The 20,390-nt window shown below is 41.5% G+C and overlaps 3 protein-coding genes across 5 annotated transcripts in view; 2 read left to right on the forward strand and 1 right to left on the reverse strand.

Annotated features, from left to right (window-relative positions):
• The first annotated feature begins 498 nt into the window (after positions 1 to 498).
• Positions 499 to 6,949, forward strand: EEF1AKMT3 (EEF1A lysine methyltransferase 3). The gene is made up of 3 exons (XM_072655226.1): positions 499 to 669; positions 885 to 996; positions 6,100 to 6,949. The coding sequence occupies exons 1-3, from the start codon at positions 499 to 501 to the stop codon at positions 6,480 to 6,482; spliced, it is 666 nt and encodes a 221-aa protein (XP_072511327.1). The 3' UTR covers positions 6,483 to 6,949.
• A 666-nt stretch (positions 6,950 to 7,615) lies between these two features.
• TSFM (Ts translation elongation factor, mitochondrial) lies at positions 7,616 to 18,160 on the forward strand. The gene is made up of 6 exons (XM_072655221.1): positions 7,616 to 7,867; positions 8,092 to 8,244; positions 10,271 to 10,399; positions 11,801 to 11,923; positions 12,546 to 12,633; positions 17,577 to 18,160. Exons 1-6 carry the CDS (start codon positions 7,811 to 7,813, stop codon positions 17,981 to 17,983), a joined length of 957 nt encoding a protein of 318 aa, XP_072511322.1. The 5' UTR covers positions 7,616 to 7,810; the 3' UTR covers positions 17,984 to 18,160.
• AVIL (advillin) overlaps positions 17,576 to 20,390 on the reverse strand; it is a 30,093-nt gene continuing 27,278 nt past the window's right edge. For all 3 annotated transcript variants that reach the window (XM_072655214.1, XM_072655215.1, XM_072655216.1), the window contains one exon: positions 17,576 to 20,329. In XM_072655214.1, coding sequence (XP_072511315.1) covers positions 20,216 to 20,329 — 114 coding nt within the window. In that variant the 3' untranslated portion in view covers positions 17,576 to 20,215. The remainder of the gene's footprint in view (positions 20,330 to 20,390) is intronic.

A 20,390-nucleotide genomic window follows, 5' to 3' on the forward strand; every position in this document is an offset into this window, starting at 1 on the left:
CTTCACCAGAATGCCAAAAGGGTCCAGGGCACCCCCCAAAATTCAGAACCCTTGCGGCTATTTTATTTCCATTTTACAGTTGGGAAAACTGAGGTCCAATAAGGTTCCAGGGTCGGGAATCTCCCCTGAGTATTCTTTCTACGGTCCAAACCACCAGGATGAGTTCCCTCTACAGTCTGGGGAAGGGCTAGGATACTCCCCCCGCCCTGCCACGTAGTACAGCATTAATCATTCTCGCTTCTCAGGTGTCTGGGGCCAGTCCACGCATATGGTAGTCTAGAGTTCTAGGAAGTAGGGTAGGAGGAGCTTGGGTTGGCGGCCTCCCGGGAGTACAGGAACCTAGTGGATTGGGGATGGCAGGGGTCTGACCTCCCCTGCCTCCAGGCTCTCACTCCTGCCCGGCCACGTGGAAGCCACCCTTTGCTCTAGAGCTTGGCCGGCGTCCAGAGGAGTCCCTCTGTGGGCTGGCGCTCCGTTCCCCGAAACCTTCTATCCGGGATGTCGGAGTCAGACTCCGAACTGGAGTCGGAGTCCGTGTTCCCTCAGGAAGACGGGCTCTTCGCTGAATCTTACACAGAAGAGACTCAGTTCCACTTCTGCGGTCATGTGCTGAGCATCAAACAGAGCTTCGGGGCTCGGCTCGGGGTGGCTGCGCCTGTGTGGGAAGCGGTGAGGACTCCCGGGCTGTACTGGGTGGTCAGCAGAGGGAAAAGCGCTTAGCGGGGCTGCGGTGTTTTCTTTTCTCTCCTCCACTCTGAATCTCCTAGTTCGGGCAGAGGAAAAAAAATGTTGGCACGGGTTGGGTTTCCTCTGTAATTAGGCAACCACCTTCTTTCTCTTCCCAAAATTTCCTCCCCCCCCATCCCATCCCCCATTCCCCATAGGCGCTGAGCCTATGCAGTTACTTCGAGAGGAAAAATCTCGACTTCCGAGGCAAGAAGGTGATTGAGCTGGGCGCCGGGACTGGCATCGTGGGCATTCTGGCAGCTCTTCAAGGTAGGTGAGCTGGAATCACAGATCTGATAATTTGAAAGGATCTGAGTTGATTTAGTCCAGCTCTGTATTGTGAGCCAGTCTATCCTGTCCTTTTTTTTGGTCGAGGTGAGGGAGTCCAATCAGTGATTCCATCAGTTTAGGGACTTCCCATTGGGGGAGGTCCCTTCACAACGCTGGTCTTTAATTTATAGTTTTAGAGAGCTATCTGAAACATTGAAAGATTAAGCGATTTACCTATGGTCACACAGCTGTTTGAGTCAGAGGATAACTTAAGGGCCAGTCTGCCATCCAATATTAGTTATTTCAAGTCAATAAGTTAGGTGCCAATAATGTTCCAGGCACAGGGCTAAGCTCCAAAAAAACAAAGAAAGGGGGAAAAAACCTTTCTGCCTCTCTATACTGTCCTTAAAATGTTATATAATATGACATAAGGCATGTCTTCCCTGGGGATTTTCAAATGGTTCACAATGTCAAAAGCTTCTGAAAGAGGCTAAGTAGAATGTGGACTGAAAAAAGGTAAATGGATTTAGAATTTAAGTGATCACTTGTAATCTGGGAGAGAGAAGTTTAAGTAGCAGAGTGGGAAGTCTCATTACTGAGGATTGAGAAGTAAGTGGGAGGTGAGGAAATGGAATCCCATGATGTATTGGAGTTTGGCTTCCGAAGGGAGAAAAAAAAGATAAAGATTATTGGCTTGAGGGGATGGCAGACTCAAATGGTTTGTTTTTTTGTTTTTGTTTTTAAAGGATAAGGGAGTCTCAGCAGGGAAGGTGAATAGATAAGGGGGGTACTGAAGATGAGAGAGAAGAAAGGATGGAGCAGGGAAGTACCTAGAAAAGACAGGAAAGAATAAGAACAAAGAATGTAAGTAGAGGGGTTTCCCTAGAAAGAAGGGCCTCTTCTTCATTAAAAATTGATGCAAAGGAAGAAAGAATGGGAGATGATGAGGAGAGATTTTGAGGTTTAGAGCAGGGGAGGAGTAGGGAAGGAGAAGGAATTTATACTATACTATACTATGTTTATACTATATTATACTTATACTATACTATATTTCTACTATACTATCCTATATTTGTACTATACTATACTTAATTTATACTAAACTATATCTATACTCTACTATAGGTTGTGTGTGTTGTGTTGTGTGTGTTTGTTTTCCAAAAAGACCACGCCATCAGAGAAACGATGACATTTTTTGCACTTGACTTTGTTTTGAGTGAGGTTGGGCTGTGCAGATCACCAGCCCCCCTTCTCCTCCAGAGCCATCTGAGTCCAGTGGCTAGATATTCATCAGGATGACTGGAGATGGCCCAGGATACAATGGGAGACCTTGGCCTTTTTAGGTTAAGACCTTTTCAGGTACTCACTTAGAGGGAGGTAACCCCCATTCTTCAACATGAATGTTGATGTCCTTTTGAGCAAGGTAATTTCCCAAATCATTAAATTCCTTAACACCTTCACTTCATATGCACACAAATGAAGGGCCAAATGAATTTGTTAAATCTCCTTGATTCTGAACTTCCAACTTCTTATTTTCTTTCTTTTTTTTTTTTTTAAGGGAATCGGGGTTATGTGATTTGCCCAGGGTCACACAGCTAGTAAGTCTCTAAGACCAGATTTTAATTCAGGTCCTCCTGATTCCAGGGCTAGTGCTCTATCCACTGTGCCACCCAGCTGCACCCACCCTCTCTCTACTTCCTATTTTCAATCAGACTCCTATCTTTCCATTTCTTCCTGAGTAACTACCACCACCAACTCCATCATTATCCTCTCAATTCATCATTCCGATCTCTATTTCCTTACTTTTTCATCACATTTCCTAGCACAAGGTAAATAAGTGCTAGTTGACTGAATGATTCAACCCCAAGGTTGACCACTTCAACAGTACACCATCTAATCTAGAATCACTTGCCTTCTTGTCTTTTCATTGATCATACGGTGCCAAAACCAATATGTAAGGTCTACCTTGTGGTTGAATCATTCAGTCAACTAGCATTTATTTACCTTGTGCTAGGAAATGTGATGAAAAAGTAAGGAAATTGAGGTCAGAATGATGAGTTGAGAGGATAAGGATGGAGTTCGTGGTGGTAGTGGTAGAGGAGGGACAACAAGTCATGGTGACGATAAAAACTAGGTATGAATGGAGTTACTCAGGAAGAAATGGAAAGATAGGAGTCTGATTGAAAATAGAAAGTGGGGGGAGGAGTGCAGCTGGGTGGCACAGTGGATAGAGCACTAGCCCTAGAGTCAGGAGGACCTGAATTAAAATCTGGCCTCAGACACAAAGAAATAGAAATAGGAAGTTGGAAGTTCAGAGTCAAGGAAATTTAACAAATTCATTTGGCCCTTCCTGTGTGGGTATATGAAGTGGAGTGAAGATGAAGAGTATAGGTGTTAAGGAAGTTAATGATTTGGGAGATTAACCTACTCAAAGGGACATCAACATTCATGTTGAAGTATGGGGGTTACCTCAATCTAAGTGAGTACCTGAAAAGACCTTAGCCTGAAAAGGTCAAGGTCTCCCATTGTATCCTGGGCCATCTCCAGTCATCCTGATGAATATCTGGTCACTGGGTCCAGATGGCTTGGGAGGAAAAAGTGAGGTTGGTGACCTTGCACAGCCCTTCCTTACTCAAAACAAAGTCAAGTGCAAGTCATGACATCATTTCTCTGATGTCATGGTCTTTTTCAAAAACAAAGGACGAGCACACAAACCTAAATATGAAGTCAAGAGTTAGAGTAGACAATCGGTCAACAATCACTTATTATCTATTATGTGCCAAGTATTCTGTTAAGCATTAGACGGGAAGTATATCCTTGTATACTATTCTTATATGCTCTTTCCCCACACTGGAATATCCTCTTGACTCCTCAACCCCTTTATTGATCAGTTATTTTATAGGGAACTGCTGTTAACAATATCTTTACTCCACTATTACTGTATCCTTCCTCCAATGACTTTTTTCAACCCATTCCTTTCTAATATAGGTATATAATGGTCTGGGCAGTTGGTAGTAAGCTGAAAAGTGTGATGGGGAGGAGGCCAAATACTCACATCATCTAAAGGGTAAATAGAGAAAACTGACTTGGTTAGAGTTCCATTTTTTACAGCCCTGAAAGATGAGATTGCTGAGATAGAGTTTGGGAAAACTTGAATTCCTGGCTGAGTTTGTTAGAAAGACACCATTTTGTCTTGTTGAATTCTGCCTTTTATCATACTTAACTGTGTACATATCATGTCAGCTACACACACACACACACACACACCCCTACGCACACACCCCTTTTGGACTCTAAGTTCCTTGAAGACAGAGACTGTGTTATTTTTTTCCACCTTTGTGTCCTCAGTATCTAGCACAGTGATTTATTTATTTTTAAAAATTATTTTATTTGTTTTCAGTGTTCTACAATTGTTGGGGGTGTAAGCTCAGTTTCATGTGGACAGTCTTGGGCAGGTAAAGGTGAGGACTTCTAAACCTCAGAGTTCTCATGAGGCCCCCCAGGGAACAGCTGGGAATTGAGGCGTGAGACACGGGCTATCTCGTGCATTTCCGCCTCTTCTCCGTGGGAAACTTGCTGGGGAGAACATCCCACCCTTGAGATTAACCCGTGGTCTGAGCACACCTGTTGACTAGCTAAAGGCTGAGAGCAGGCACAGTATTCAGGTGCAAACTATGTGGCGGGAGAGCTTAAGTAGGGTCAGGAAAGCCTGAAGGCGCTCTTCGTGCTGAGGGGCCCTTAGAGGGCAGAAGGTCCCTCCCCTCTCCCACTCCCATTCTCTTGCTGTACGATCTTTGCCTCCTTGGGAGGAGGAGGATTCCTCTCTCCTGAGGAAGAATTCACCCTGCACATGTAACCAAGACCCTGAATAAAGCCTAACCCTTGTTCGACTCTGGAAAGTCTCTTCTCTCAATACGTTTATCCAGTTGGCCACCGAAGACCTGCGAAGGTGAAAGGTAAGACTCGGGTAGCCCTTCGGCCTCAAGGCCGAACATACAATTACTTTCTTATAACTTAGATTTTTTTTCCCCTCCCTGTCCCTCCTTCCCCCCTACCTCCCCACTCCCTCTCTGAGATGGCATACAATTTTATATAGGTTCTACACATACATTCCTATTAAATACATTTTCACCTTAGTTATGGTGCATAGAAGAATTAAAATGAATAGGAGAAATCATAAAACAAACCAAAACGTAATACAAAAGCAAATGATCTGCTACATTCTGTGATCAAATTCCATAGTTCTTTCTCTGGATATGGAAGGCATTTTGCCTTAAGAGAGACCATTGGGAATTTTTTAAGTCCTTGCATTGCAATGAAGTTCTAAGTATACCAGAAAAAATCCTCACACACTGTGGTCGTTGCTGTGTATAAAGTTCTCCTGGTTCTGCTCCTTTCACTCAGCATCAGATCATATAAATCTTTCCAGACCTCTCTGAAGTCTTCCTGTTCTTCATTTCTTATAGCACAATCATATTCCATTACATTCATATGCCACAACTTGTTCAGCCATTCCCCAATTGATGGGCATCTCCTCGATTTTCAGTTTGTGGCCACCACAAAGAGTGCTGCTATAAATAATTTTGTACATGTGGGAACCTTTCCCATTTTTATGATCTCTTGGGGATACAGTCCTAGAAGCAGAATTAGCTCAGTGATTTAAGATAATCAGTGATATGGTGGAGAAAATTCTGGATTTGGAGTCTGGAGGATCTACCTCTGAACCTTGCCTAAGACACTTACTAGTTGTGTGACCCTGGTTAAGTTGCTTAGTTTCCATCAACCTTAAGCATTTACTGGCTGTGTGACTTGGGCAAATCACACAGTTTGCCTCAGGTCCCTCATCTATAACATGGGGATAATAACAGCACCTGTCTCACAGAGTTGTTTTGAGGATCAAAAATGATACATGTGAAGTGCCTTTGTAATCCTTAAAGTGCTTCATCATTTCTCCCCTCTGCCATATGTATGTTGAATTTTAAGAAGCAACAAGGAGTCACTTTTCTGAAGACACTGAGAACTGAAATTTTTCTAGACATTTCTGAATGGTGATCCTTCAGCTGGTCCCTAGACCTTACTTTTCTTCTGTTCTCTCTCTTCCAGGGGGAGACGTCACCATCACTGACCTTCCTCTGGCCCTGGAGCAGATTCAGGGAAACGTTCAAGCTAACATACCAGTTGGAGGCCGGGCACAGGTCCGAGCTTTGGCCTGGGGGCTCGACCAGGGTGTGTTTCCTGAAGACTATGATTTGGTATTAGGGGCTGATATTGTATATCTGGAGCCCACCTTTCCACTGCTCCTAGGCACCCTTCGACATCTCTGTGGACCAAATGGCACTATCTATCTGGCCTCCAAGATGAGGGAAGAGCATGGGACAGAGAGTTTCTTTCATGATATGTTACCACAGCATTTTCAGCTGGAGCTGGCACAGCGGGATGAGGAAGAGAACATTAATATATATAGGGCTACACACAGGGGCGGCTGAGAGGCTCCCCTGTGTCTCCACATCCAGTTCTTTCTTATCTCTGACCACACATTTCTCTGATCAGTCCTTTTCCTCTTGGTGTTGAGCATAAAGACAGCCATGCGGGTCCTGGGTGAGGTGTTCGATGCTTTCATTTCCTTGCTTTCTTTGACTGTTCTCCCCATCCTACTAACTGCCATTTCTTCTAGACTAATGCTGAGCATCATTTTCTTGGAAGTCCCAGACACTCTCCCTCACCAAAGCCCTGATGGATGCCAGTAAGGAGACTCTCTGTTCCTATTCTTGGAGGTGGAGCCTGAGGGGGGAAATGGACCTGAAGGAATTTTGATGGAATATTGTGGGTTGTCAGCAGAGTAATTGCCTCTGATTGTCTCTCCCACAGCACCTAGAGACTTTCTTACTTTTCTATTTGTATCCCCAGCACGGTGCTTTGCACAGAGGAACCAATTAATAAAAGGTCAATCATTCGTGCGCTTGCCCTGGTGATGGGCATTTTTCCATTCTGTTTTGTTTTATCTTTTTTTGTTATTTTTTTTTTTTTAGGAAAAACAAGAAATCATGAAAAGTACCTTCTGCACCTAAGGTCCTAAAGTTTTTGTTTTTAGGCTTTGGAAGAAAAAGAATTTCAGACTACCTGTTTTATACTTAGGGACGCAGGGAAACGGAGTGCCTAAGAAGGTTAAGCCTCCCATTTTGGGGGTGGGGGAACAGTTGGGGGTGCAGCAGGCCTATTTCTTTCTAAAAGAGACTGAATGGTTTAGCGCAAAGAGTACTGGCCTTGGAAAGCAGTTTTTTAAAGTGCCTACTACGTGCGCTGTGCTAAGCGCTGGGCCAAAAGGCAGTCCCTGCCCTCACGGAGCTGGGTCACGTACAAAGGCGCCTCTCTGAACTCATCTGTAAAATGGGGGTGACCATTTGTTAGACCGAACTCCCTGCGGGGCGCTCCCACCTGGCATCGTACAAAAGTGACTTATTATTCCTGCACTCCCCACCGCTTCGCTGAAGGGAGCCTCGGCGTACGATCGCCATTGGCCAAGGCTGTAGAGTTGTCTTGATGACGTAACCCATCTGCTTTCCAGCTGTGGCCAATCCTTGCTCGACGTTCCATCCATTCCCTTGGAACGCCCAACGAGCCGGAGAACCTCTGGCCGGCAGGTGGCGCTGCCCTCAGCTACGCTACTTTAGGGACGGCTCTGTGGGTTTGTCCCAGCCGCCGATCCGTAGATTCCTCGTCTCTTTCTCCCCGTACTCTCAGCTTTCTCCGGGTTTCTCGTGCGCGCGTGCGCTGTGAAGCAAGCGAGTTGCTGCTGCCTGGGCCCGGGAAAATCATGTCCTTCTTCCGGTCGCTGCGGCTTTTTCAGCACTTGGGTTCCCGGAGCCGGCCGGTAAGGGGGATGCGGTGGCGGAGGTCGGGTCCTCCCTGGCGCCTGGGGCGGCCTAGCTCCCTCCTCCTCCTTCGCAGGTCCCCTCTGCCACCTCCCGCTCCCCTCCTCATTTCCAGCCACCCCTCCCCTTCCAGGCTGCCCTCGCCCCCGTGCCCCCTCCTCAAGTTCAGCCTCTCCTCTCCACCTGCCCCTACCCTCCTCACCTCCTGCCCGTCCTCACCCAGGTGCCCCTGAGGTCCCGCCCCTTCCACGCGGGAGGCGTGGGGCCCCAGGCCGCGTCCAGCAAGGAGCACCTGAAGAAGCTGAGGCGGAAGACCGGCTACTCCTTCACCAACTGCAAGAAAGCGCTGGAGACTTGTGGTGGCGATCTGGCCCAGGTGAGGCAGGCCGGGGCCGCCCGCTCCTCCTCGGACGGGGGAGAAACGAGGCTCCAGGAATCGAACCCGCAGGGACAGCTGCTTAGCTGGACGCCTAGTGGATTTGTTCTAGGTCACAGAGACAGGAAGAGGCCGGCCGGGATCCGAACCCGGGTCCTCCACGTGCGGAGACAGGTTCTGAACCTGTTCTGACCCCTTTGGCTGGCCGGTGAATTTATTGGATTGTGAGCTCCTCCAGGGCAGGGGCTGGCCTTTGCCTCCCTTTGTACCCTCATGGCTCAGTCCAGCGCCTGGCCCGTAGCCTGATAAATACTGAGAGAATGAATGCATGGTTAAGCTGATGGACCCCCTTTCAGATGAATGTAAATAAAATACGTCAGGTTATAAAGGAAACCAATTGCATTTTTTCAAAATTTTGAAAGTTTAAGAACTGTGGGTTAAGAATCTTGGTTCTTTTTCACTGTAATTTTGTTTAATCAGTATTTAAGCTGCCAATTTAACAGCAAATTGAATTTAACAGCAATTTTACAGCAGCAGTGTCATTGAATCGTGGCTCTCATTTGTTCAATCAGGCTATCTGTCAACATTTACTAGATAGTTACCGTTTCTCTTTTACCCAGGGAGCCTGAGGGTCTTCCCCTCCCAGTTTGATTTTTTTTTTTTCTGGATTAAAGGGGCCATCCCTTGAGTAACCACTTAAGGAAGCCTATTCATTGAATGGATGTATCTCTCTCAAAGTGGGAATCTGATAACACCTCAGCCGAAAAGGGCCACTGCATCCACTGCATCCTGTGCCATCTCCAGCCATCCTGATGAATATCAGACTACTGAATCCAGATGGCTCAGGAGAAGAAAGTGAGGCTGGTGACCTTGCACAGACCTCCCTCACTCAAATCAAAGTCAAAACTACAAGTCATTTCATCATCTTGATGTCATGGTCCTCTTCCAGAACAAAGGACAAACACAATCACAACATTAAGCACCTGCTGTGTTCCAGGCACTGTGCTGGCATTCACATGAGGGAAACAGCCACAGCTAACATGTATATATCATTTTGAAGTGTGTAAAGGGTTTTATACACATTACCTCATTTGAACCTTAATACAATCCTGAGCGCTAGGGACCTGTATTTTACAAAGGAGGAGACTAAGGTTGTGGCTTGCTTGGTTCATCCAGTAAGAAATAAGGGCAGGATTTAAATGGGTCTTCCAGACTCCAAATCTAGCACTCTAGCCACTATGAGAGGCAAAACCTATGCTGCCTCAACTTGGGGAGAATTGAGTTTAGGACTACTGCTAGCTCCACATTTCCTTGGAGGAAGGACACCCTTGTGCCTTTCAAGTGATAAATTCTTTTGGGATGTAGTAAGAGGAAGCTTGAACTTGGACCCACATACTCTTAATGTATATGTTTTGGTGTACAACTTTGGAGGACTCACTTAACTTTCCTGAGCCTGTTTTCTCATTTGTAAAATGATCATAATACATACTTTTCATGTATGTGGGGGAGGGGGAGGCAGGGAGGTGAAACACCTTTATTTATTTTTAACATTCATTAGAAAAGTTATTTTGAGCTCCAAATTCCCTTCCTCCAGCCCCTCCCCTACCCATTGAAAAGGGCAAGCATTATATTAGTTATACATATGAAGTCATGCAAAACATATTTCTGTATTGGCCAAATACATGCTTTTTTCAAACTAAATCTGTAAAGCAGGTTGTGCAGGAAGCCACTATATATATATAATAAATGTCAGTTGCCCTTATTCTGAATATTTTGCCTTAGCTGTTACAGAACTGTAACTACTCAGCTATTTAGAAACAAGAGATGAAGCCCCTTTGACTTAGGAACTCATTGTTACAGGACTCGTTTTTTGCCTTACTCTCCAGGTTGGCATTTTATTAAATAAATTGAGATTCAGAGGAAGCAGAGAGAAATTGAAGACAGAAAAACATTTAGTATCTTGCAGCTCAGAATTCTGTGTCTGACTTGCTGGGTTTTGTTTATTTTTTTCTCCTATAATTTGCAGGCAGAAGCTTGGCTACATAAGCAGGCCCAGAAGGAAGGATGGAGCAAAGCTGCTAAACTTCAGGGAAGAAAAACTAAGGAGGGACTGATTGGATTGTTACGGGAAGGGAATTCAGCTGTAATGGTGGAGGTGAGCCCCTCACATGCACCAGTTTCCAGGAATAGTTGTTGGTCCTCAAATTTTGACTATATTTATATAAGATATTTTGGATGGAAAAAGTGATAAACTCTAGAAGAGCTCTCTAATACACAGTGAAGCTGAGTAGGCATTGAAGTCAAAAGTAATCAGTAAACGTGGTCTCAGTGATAGATAGTTTTATGTAAAAATGTACAAAGGAATGTTGAGGAGTGTCCTTGTATTTTGTACCTTTCCCATGCACTTTTATTCTAATTTATGTTTGTCTCTTCACCTCAGAGAGGCAGTGTTGTGTAATAGAGAGCTAGTTTTGGAGCCTGGAAGACTGGGAATTCAGGTCCCACTTCTTGATTCGAACTAGCTTTGTGACCTTGGGCAAGTCACTTGAGATAGTAAGTTGCAGAGAAGATGTTGGCCTGCTTAGGTAGAGGGAATTTCTCACGTGGGAGTTCCACATGCCAGTGAATCCGATAGGTCTAGTTTCTATTCCTAACCCTCTTTTCCTTTGTCGCCTCGATGTAAGTTCCTTGATTAGCTTCATCTGTATACTCTTGGTATTAAGGGTAGTTTCTTGCCCATAACTCGAGCTTTCCACACCTTCACTTTCATCGTGGTCACTGTACTTCTCCTGATGCTAGTTACAGCTTCTCTAACTTAGCAAATTGTGTTTGAGAGATGTTTCAGCTAAAAAATTCGTTGTCTTTGGTTAGTCTGGTCCAAATTTAGACAGTTTGGTCCTTGGACCATAGACTTCGCTGTCCTGGACTTGAAATCTTTCCAGCTTGTAGGATCTTGCTGAGCTTTTCTCCCACTGACATAACTTAAGATCTTAGTGTTACTTCCATGCCACACTCTGATTAGGACTTTAGTGGTTTTCATCTACATAATAAATACTGCTGAAATGTTTGAATTGTTAATTCAAGGTAGATATGAATCTTTTTTATCTGCTCTTGTAGGGTTTCCTGAAGAGGTTAGAAATTTTTGAGATTAGTTGATGGAGAGAGGTAATAGACATGGAAGCAGTTTAGGTGTCATTGTGGATAAAAGGATCAGAAAAAAAGAAAGGAGAGATCAAATAAACTTAATTGGTCTAGATCAGAGGACAGGAAATGCAGTTAAAGGGAGAAGGTCCAGGTTGGTAATAAACTCACAATTAATGCATCACCGTCAGTATTCTGAAAAGACCTCAACTGGCATATGTTGCCTAACCCATCATGGAAGGAGGCACTTATGTTTCTGGTCTTCTGCAGGCAAAGTTAGTGGTGGCAGTTTGAAAAGATGCAGTTATATCTGAAATACAATCTAGCCTTACTTTGGTTTGTATTAAATAAACCCTTCTCCTTTTTACAAGTTTGCCTCTAATCCATCGTTTACGTCAAGAATTTTTGCCCACAGGTGAACTGTGAGACAGATTTTGTTTCTAGAAATTTAAAATTTCAACAACTGGTCCAGCAAGTGGCCCTTGGAACCATGCTGTACTGTCAGAGTTTGAGGGAACAGCTCTCCACATACAGCAAGGTGAGTTTGGGTTTAGAGTCAAGCGGAGCACACAGCTCAACCCAGTCTCTTCCTCTGAAATGACAAAAGAAAGGCATCACTAGCTGGTCAGATTAGAAAAGACACAATTTTAGTACATTCTTAATTTAGGTCAGTTGACAAAACAATTATCCACACCACTTTTTTGTCCTTCAGACCGTCTCATGAGCATAGACACGGAATAAAATGTTATTTAATGGAATCTGAAAACATTTACTTCATGTAGAGAATGGTGGGATTTAAGACTGTATAGCATAGGCAAAAGAATATGAACCAAGAGTCAGGTATGGCCCAACCCCACCTCGCTTGGCATCAGTTTATAAAATGATGGGATTGACCTAAATGATTTTTGAGGTTCTTTCAAACTCTGAAATTACCTAGAATCCTCCCTAAGAGGAGGAGTTCATATTCCAAAGAGACTGGTATTGGTGGTAGAATGGGATGTATATAAAAATGTTATAAACGTATAATATTACCAGTGTAACAGATAAAATAGTATTAGTACAAATTTACACTTAAAAAGCTTAAGTTGCTTTATTTGAAAGAGATTAGTGTTGTTCATGTAAACTTGGTGTTTTTCAGATTGATTTTTGTGTGTATTCAGGGTTTTCTAGAGACAGCTGAGCTCTCTCAACTTAGAGCTGGACCTAATAGAGAAGACTGTCTCAAGGACCAATTGACATTATTTATTGGTAAGTACTGGCAGTAGACCCTTGACTGAGGCTAAAGATAAAAATCAAGAAGTGGTTCCCATTAGGCAGGCTTATTTTTAAAAAATCTTATTATAATTTCTCAGAGCATCAAAATCATAGTAATGGAAGTAGAATTATAAGATACTCAGGCTTCTACATATGTGAATCCATAGGCACTAGTTATCTAGTTGTTTGGACATCATTTCTTTTCAAGGCAAGAATGATCAATTAAGGAGTTGTGGGAACATTTCTAGTCTACTTGCCCAATGTAGATTGCTGTGGTGGTGAGGGGAATTTTGATTTATCTTGCATTTTCCTTGTAGGGAGTAGGGATGTGGGGAGGATGGTTGTGGAATGCTGGAAACCAGCTGCTCCTCTGAATTTCCTGACAATGAGAACAGTCCTTTTTTACCAGATCATTTCACACTGTCTGCAAACTATTAGTGAGTCATAGGAACCAGGTTAGGCAGAAGTGTAGGGGGTTTGTTAAGTAATTCTGGAAGAATCTGGGTGTTTTAGACTGTCTTTTTTTTCTGGGGAATTACTGTAACTATTAAGTAGATTCCTTGAATCTTTTTAAATTCCTTGAAAACTTTTAAAATTAGTTTTTATTTCTGGACATCTCTTTTTTATACCCTTAAGATATAACTCTCTGGGATATGTATTTATGCTTGTGTTCCGTTGATTAAATCAGAATTAATTATTTACATTTCTGCTGTTCTGTCCCCTTCTCTCCTGCCTGTTTGGCTCTTTTGTTTCTTCTTTAGAGGGTAGTAGTGATAAAAAGAGAAACTCCAGGTAATTTTTGCTGCTTGTGAGCAATGCTGGGAAAGAACTTTTTATGGGAGAATATATTTTTAAACTGTTGGGTAAGGTGAAGTTTGGGATTTTTTTTGTGCCTTGTTATATCACTTTGAGATTCCATCTAAAGTGGTATAACTGTTCATAATTTTAAAAAAATTATTTTTGACACTCATTTTTGAAAATTTTGAGTTCTAAATTCTCACTCTCCCTCCAGTCCCTCCCGTGCCTATTGAGGAGACAAGCCATATGGTACCTAATATACATGTGATGTCATGTGAAACATATTTCCATATTAGCCATGTTGCCCAAAAAAAGGCAAGAAGATAAAATAGAAAAAAAAAGCCATGTCATGCTGCTTTTAGAGTTCATCAGTTCTCCCTCTGGAGATAGATGGCAGTTTTCATCATGAGTCCTTTGGAATTGTCTTGGCTCATTGTATTGATCACAATAGCTAAGTCTTTCACAATTTATGATTGTTAAAATGTTGCTATTACTGTGTACAATGTTCTTCTGGCTTTGTTCCCTTTACGTTGCAAGCAATTCAAAAAATTGCCAGTTTTTTTGTGGCATATCCATTCAGTTAGTATTTATTAAGCTCAAACTATGAACAAAGCACTGACTATGCTAGAAATGCCAAAACCAAAAGGAAATTATTCTTGCTTTCCAGGAGCTTATGTTCTACTGGGGGACATGAAATATGTACACATATAAGTAAATACAAAGTATTTACTTCATCTAAAATTTTTTTTAAAATTGTCCATTAATGTTTTTTGTCATTTTGTCACAGTCATTTCAAAACTGTTCCTTCAGATCATTAACTGTTCTTTAGGTTATTCGTTAGTTTTTTAGTTATTCAGAATTTGACATCCTTTTAGTGATTTTTTTTCATTTACCTGGTTGTATGTTTGTTCTTTTGGTTCTGCTTACTTTTTACTCTGTGTCTTTTCATTCAGATCTTTCCATGATTCTCTGAATTCTTCATATCTAACATTTTTAACTGTACAACATTTCCCTATTACCTTCATATAGCCTAGGTTTTTCAGTCATTCACAAATGCTGTGCACCCTCTTGGTTTCCAGGTCTTTGCTACTGCAGAGAGTGCTGGTGTGAATATTTGGTTTTGTAGCCACCTTCATTTAATTAGTTAATTGATTTTATTAACTTAACAACAATTCTGTTGGGGGTCTGTGTCTATTATTGTGTTAATTGTATCAAAGGGTAAGGGCAATTTAGTTATTTTTCTTGCAGAGTTTCAAATTGATATCCAGAATGTTTAGATCACTTCATAACTCTACCCGCTGTAGATCAGCATACCTCTATTACACCCACCAACATTTACTGTTTCCCCTTTTTTGTTATTTTTCTTGATTCATATAGTGTGGAGTGAAATCTCAGTTATTTTCATTTGCTTTTCTTTTACTGTCAGTGATTTGCAGCATATTTTATAATATGTTCATCTATAGTTTGTAGTTCGTGTGCAGGATGTTTCTATCTTTTGACCACTTAATCTTACTAGAGAGGTCAGGAGTCACCAAACTATGGCTTGCAGGCCAAATCAATGCCGCCCCCCTCCCCCCCACCCCCGCCGCTAAGCCAGAGAGCCAAGAACATTTAAAAATACAATACAAATACATAATACAATACAGCTTTCTTTTAAAAAGTACAGAAGCTATCCTTGGCTAGCTGACTGTACAGAAATAGGGTGGGCCAGATTTTGCCTGTGGGCTGGAGTTTGTCAACACCTGTATTAGGGAATTGCTTTGGGTACTGTGTGTTTGTGTCACTTCTCTATATATTTTGGTCACGAGACTTAGGTAATATTTATGCTTGTATTTTTCCCTATTCCATTGTTTGTCTTCCAAGTCTTCATTAATTTTATTTAAGAAGCATTTAAATTTGATGTAGTCAAAATTGCCCGTTGTCTTTTATGACAATCTTTTGTTTAATTAAGAATTCTTCTTCCTCTAACCATATCTTATCTCATTTTCTTTAAATTGTGTGACCATTACAAGATATTTCAAGAGGGAAAGAGCACTATTGATGCTATGTAGTATCAGGAAAGACTTCCTGTCACTAGTGCTATTTGAACTGGGCTTTAAGATTTTTTTTTATTCAGACTTGACAAGCTTCAACATGAACATATCCATTTAAAAAGAGAAAAACTGTATGAAACTGATGCTTAAGTATATAATGTTTTAAAAAGTATCTGTTGTATCTAACATAGTAGTACACTGACACATCTTTTTTGTTCTTCCTATTGCTCTGTTCAACATATTTTAAAAATGTTTAATTGATAATCTCTCTTTTTGCCTTACTATCACTCTCCCCCAAACTGCCCTTTTCTCCATGAAATCCCTCACTTATAAAGAAATAAGTCTAGACAAGCAAGAAAAAGTCCCACATTGGGCATATCTGAAAATGTTATGTCTCATTCAGCACCCGCGGTCCATTGCCTCTCTGCTAAGATGTGGGAAACTAGCATCCTTAGTCATCTGGAGTTATTACTGGTGATTGCATTAATTAGGGTTCTTAGTGTTTCCAGGTTTTTTTCTTTTATGGCCATAATCATTGTACAAATTATTCTCCTGCTCTCTTTATTTCACTGAGCATTATTAGTTCATGAAAGTCTTCTTTCAGGTTTCTCTAAATCTGTCCTTTTGTCATTTCTGATGATGCAAGTACTCCATTACATTCATATCTTTCCATGATTCTCTGAATTCCTCATAGTTAACATTTTTAACTGCACAGCATTTCCCTATCACCTTCATATAGCTTAGGTTTTTCACCTATTCACAAATGTTATGTACCCTCTTGGTTTCCAGGTCTTTGCTGCTAGAGTGCTGATGTCAATATTTGGTTATATAGTCATTTGTTCAGGCATTCCCTAATTAATGGGCTTCCACCTTGTTTCTAGATCTTTGCAACCACAAAAATGCTTCCATAAATGTTTTTGTAGATATGTGTTCTTTCCCTCTTTTTGAATCTTTGAAGTACATGTATAGTAATGATATATCTGGATCAGAAGTCATAGTTTAGTTCCATATTCCTTTCCAGAATGGTATGACCATTTTCAGGTCTACCAACCACTGTTGGTAGCTACCAGCACTGTTGTGCGCTTGTTGAATAGCTCCATTAACAATTGTCTTTCCTTTTTTTGTCCTTTTCATTAATTTGATGGAGGTGAGATGGTCCACTGAATTGTTTTAATCCGATTATCTTTAGATGTAGTTGTTGATTGCTTACATTTCGTTTTGAGAACTATTTCTTTCTTTTGACTGATTTATCTTTTGACTTGTTATTTTATGTTTGTATTAGTTTTTTATGTTTGTATTCTTAATGTTTTAGATATGAGACCTTATTAGAGAAATTTGTTGCAAAGGTTTTGCCCCAGCCAACCACTTCCCTTCTAATTCTTACTGTATTGATTTTGCATAAAATCTTTTCAGTTTCATGTCTTGGAAGTTGCCCATTTTATCTCCTTTGATTAATTCTCTATTCTTTGGTGAAAACTTCTCCTAGCCATAGTTGTGAAAGGTACCTGATCTCATTCTCTCTTTTTATTAATGATGTAACATTATACCAAAAGTGTGCGTTTGTCCTTCAGAGACCATGCCATCAGAGAAATGATGACATGACTTGCACTTGACTTTGTTTAGAGTGAGGGAGGGCTGTGTAGGTCACCAGCCTCACTTCTCCTCCAGAGCCATCTGAATCCAGTAACCATTTATTCATCTGGATGACTGGAGATGACCCAGGATGAGGCAATTGGGGTTAAGTGACTTGCCCAAGGTCACAGAACTAGTGAGTGTCAAGTGTCTGAGGTGAGATTTGAACTCAAGTCCTCCTGACTCCTGCATTGGTGCTCTATCCACTGCACCAGTTAACTGCCCCTAGGTTATACCAAAAGTGATTTCAAGAGGAAAGAGCTCCATTAGTGTAGGGGAGGGTGGTAATTTCAGAAAAGGCTTTGCCTTGGAGGTAGTGCTTGAGCCAGGCTTTGAAGAAGGCTAGGGATTCTGCTAGACAGAAGTAAGGGGAGAACATTCCAGGTGTGGATGGCCATCTGTGCAAAATATGCAGAGACTGTTTCTGTGCACATGATGTTGTGATAGCTTTGCTTAAGTCTTGTTTTTCTGCAGGCAAACTGGGAGAAAACTTGACTCTTAAGCGAGCTGCATGGGTGACTGTACCAAATGGATTCTACATTGGTTCCTATGTACATGGAGCAGTGCATAGTCCCTCTCTCGGTAACATGGTGCTTGGGAAATATGGTGCACTAGTCATCTGCCAGACATCTGAAGAGAACTCGAATCTTGAAGATCTTGGCCGACGGCTTGGTCAGCATGTTGTGGGAATGGCACCTTTGTCTGTAGGCTCAATGGAGGATGAGCCTGGTGGAGAAGAGGAAACAAAAATGCTCGCCCAACCCTATTTGCTGAATCCTAGTATTACGTTGGGACAGTACGTAAAGCCTCAGGGTGTGTCTGTGATAGATTTTTTGAGGTTTGAATGTGGAGAAGATTTAGGGGCAACAAAAACAGAATAAATTCCATGGACATTCTGGACCTTAAAAAATTATTAACTTAGTCACTCTATGTCCTGAGGGGATTGACTTGGTCACTGTTTAAGTAACACATGTGGGCTTTTTCTCTATGGGTTTATGGTAAAATTGAAAAGGTAATTCAATGCAGCAGCTCTAAATAAAGATGCTTTCCTCCTTGTAGAATCTTGCCTTCTTCCTTGTTTGTAAAGTTGTGGTTTAGCTTTTTATGTCATGAATTTGACTCGCTTATGTTGGTGACAGCCCTTGACTAAACCTGTTAAAGAGCAAGTAGCTTTTTTGGAAATGTGGGAATGTGTGAAGCCTTTAGACTTGGAGTTGCTTTTCTCATATATTCAATGAAATCCTGGCCTGTGTATCTTTTCATTCTGCTTTTTCTCTTGGGCATTCTCATTCATTTTAGTTCCAGTAAATAGCCCCAAGCAAATTTAAATAGTAAATATCTTAGAAAAACCAGAAATATCCCTAAGGACACTGAGGTGCTCTCTCTCCTTTGCCCCATTAAATCTATTCACCCTAAGCTCAGGACACTTTGTCTTTATGGGCTGCCAGAGCCTCCATTTCCTCTTGTAATTATCCTAATTCACTTCCACTAACACTAACTGCCCTTGTGCACAACAATACTAGGTGCTAAGGATACAAGGACAAAAAGAGGAACCGGGTACCTGTCTAAAGAGAGCTTTTTTGGTGGGGTGGGGGTGGGGAGTTCTGTAGAGTACATCTTGGGCTGGGCTGACCAGAGCTATAATGAATACATACAAAGTAGCACCAGAACTCTACCAACACCCAGGGACTTGGAGGGACTTGGGAAATCCTTCTTGTAGGTAGTATCCAGAGTTAAGCCTTGAAGAAATCTAGGGATTCTAAGTGGCAGAGGTGGGGATGCAGTGCATCCTAGCACATTTCCTTTGCATGTCAGATTCAGAAAAGCCTGAAAAGACTTGTATGAACCATTGTGGAGTGACGTAAGCAGAACAAGAGGTCAATTTGTACAATGATGACAATATCGTAATGGAAAACAACTGAAAATTTGGGTAAAGACAGAGCGATGGGAGACAGCATGTCAAATTAGGAGAATACCTTGCAGGCCAGTTTAGTTTAATGGAATGTAGTGTTTTTGGAGTAGTATTACGAAATAAATTTGGAAAAGTGAGTTGGGATCTTCAATGGCAGACTGATTTTTTGTATTTTATCCTAGAGATGATGGGAGATTTGAGTAGAGGTATGATGTAATTAGATACATGTTTGGGAAAAGCAATTTGGCTGCTGTGTGGAGGACATGTAGGAGAACAGTTTATAATAAACCTTGGTTTATAATTTGCATCAACCTCTAGGGTTACAGATTTAGGTGTTTGTAGAAGCTATGTCATCAGAAACCAATGAAAATGTAATTTGTGTTAAACTTATGACTCCTTTCTATTTGAAACTGATTCAAAATACAGAGTTCACTGGAAAACGTGGCTCATTGGTTATGTTTATGGTGTCCTTTGAAGATAAATCTCTAGGGGCCCACATGTACATGTAGTTTTGAATTTGTTGCTGAAATGAATACCAAATGGCTTTTTTCTTGCTTGAATCTTTTAGTATGACCAAGATGTTTGTTTCTTAGACATCTATTGGACAAACTTTGTTCTATTACAATAGATATTGCTCTATTCTCATTCCCACCCCCAAACTTCCCAGTACAAAAACATTCCATAGATGTGAAATTCATGCTGTATTTGTTGTATGAGCAAATGAGGATGTTGACATCATTCCCTCATCTTATAGAGAGGCCTTGATTTGAAAAGATGTCTGGAACCTACCAAGAGGTATATGAAAATTGCTTACAGATTTCAGTGACTTGTGAATTGTCTCTTTTTGGCATTCATGATCTTGATATCCAAACCTTATGTCTGAAAAGCAGAATTAAATAATTGCCTTCATGATGAAGTTTTAGGATTGGAAAGTTTTGATGAGTGAACGACATAACAATGTCTGTTTTCCTGCTCTGATTTCTCTAAATTCATGCAGATCATGGAAATCAGAACGGGGAGTTATTATATGTATTTAAACAACTAAATAATAGCAAAGATTCACTCTAGGTAACATGCTGCACTTTGCAAAACTCTTTGCTTCTATAAGTAGCCAAGTACATTGTGCTAGACAGATAAATTCTTCCCTAGTAATTGGCACTATCTATTCTCTAGTATTGCCTCAGGCATTTGCTTCCATTCTTTAAAAAAGCCCCTTTTCTTTCTTCAGGTTGAGCTGTTTCCAGCCAGGCAAAGCAGCAAATTTTCCTCTTGTGATGCCAAATACAGCAACAAAGTCTTCGTCAGAGAGGTAATTCTAGGAGAGATAAAACAGAACATTTCTTACGACAGGTTTGGAGCATCGGGCACATGTTAGT

This window comes from Notamacropus eugenii, chromosome 3, assembly GCF_028372415.1.
Source record: "Notamacropus eugenii isolate mMacEug1 chromosome 3, mMacEug1.pri_v2, whole genome shotgun sequence".
Lineage (NCBI taxonomy): Eukaryota > Metazoa > Chordata > Mammalia > Diprotodontia > Macropodidae > Notamacropus > Notamacropus eugenii.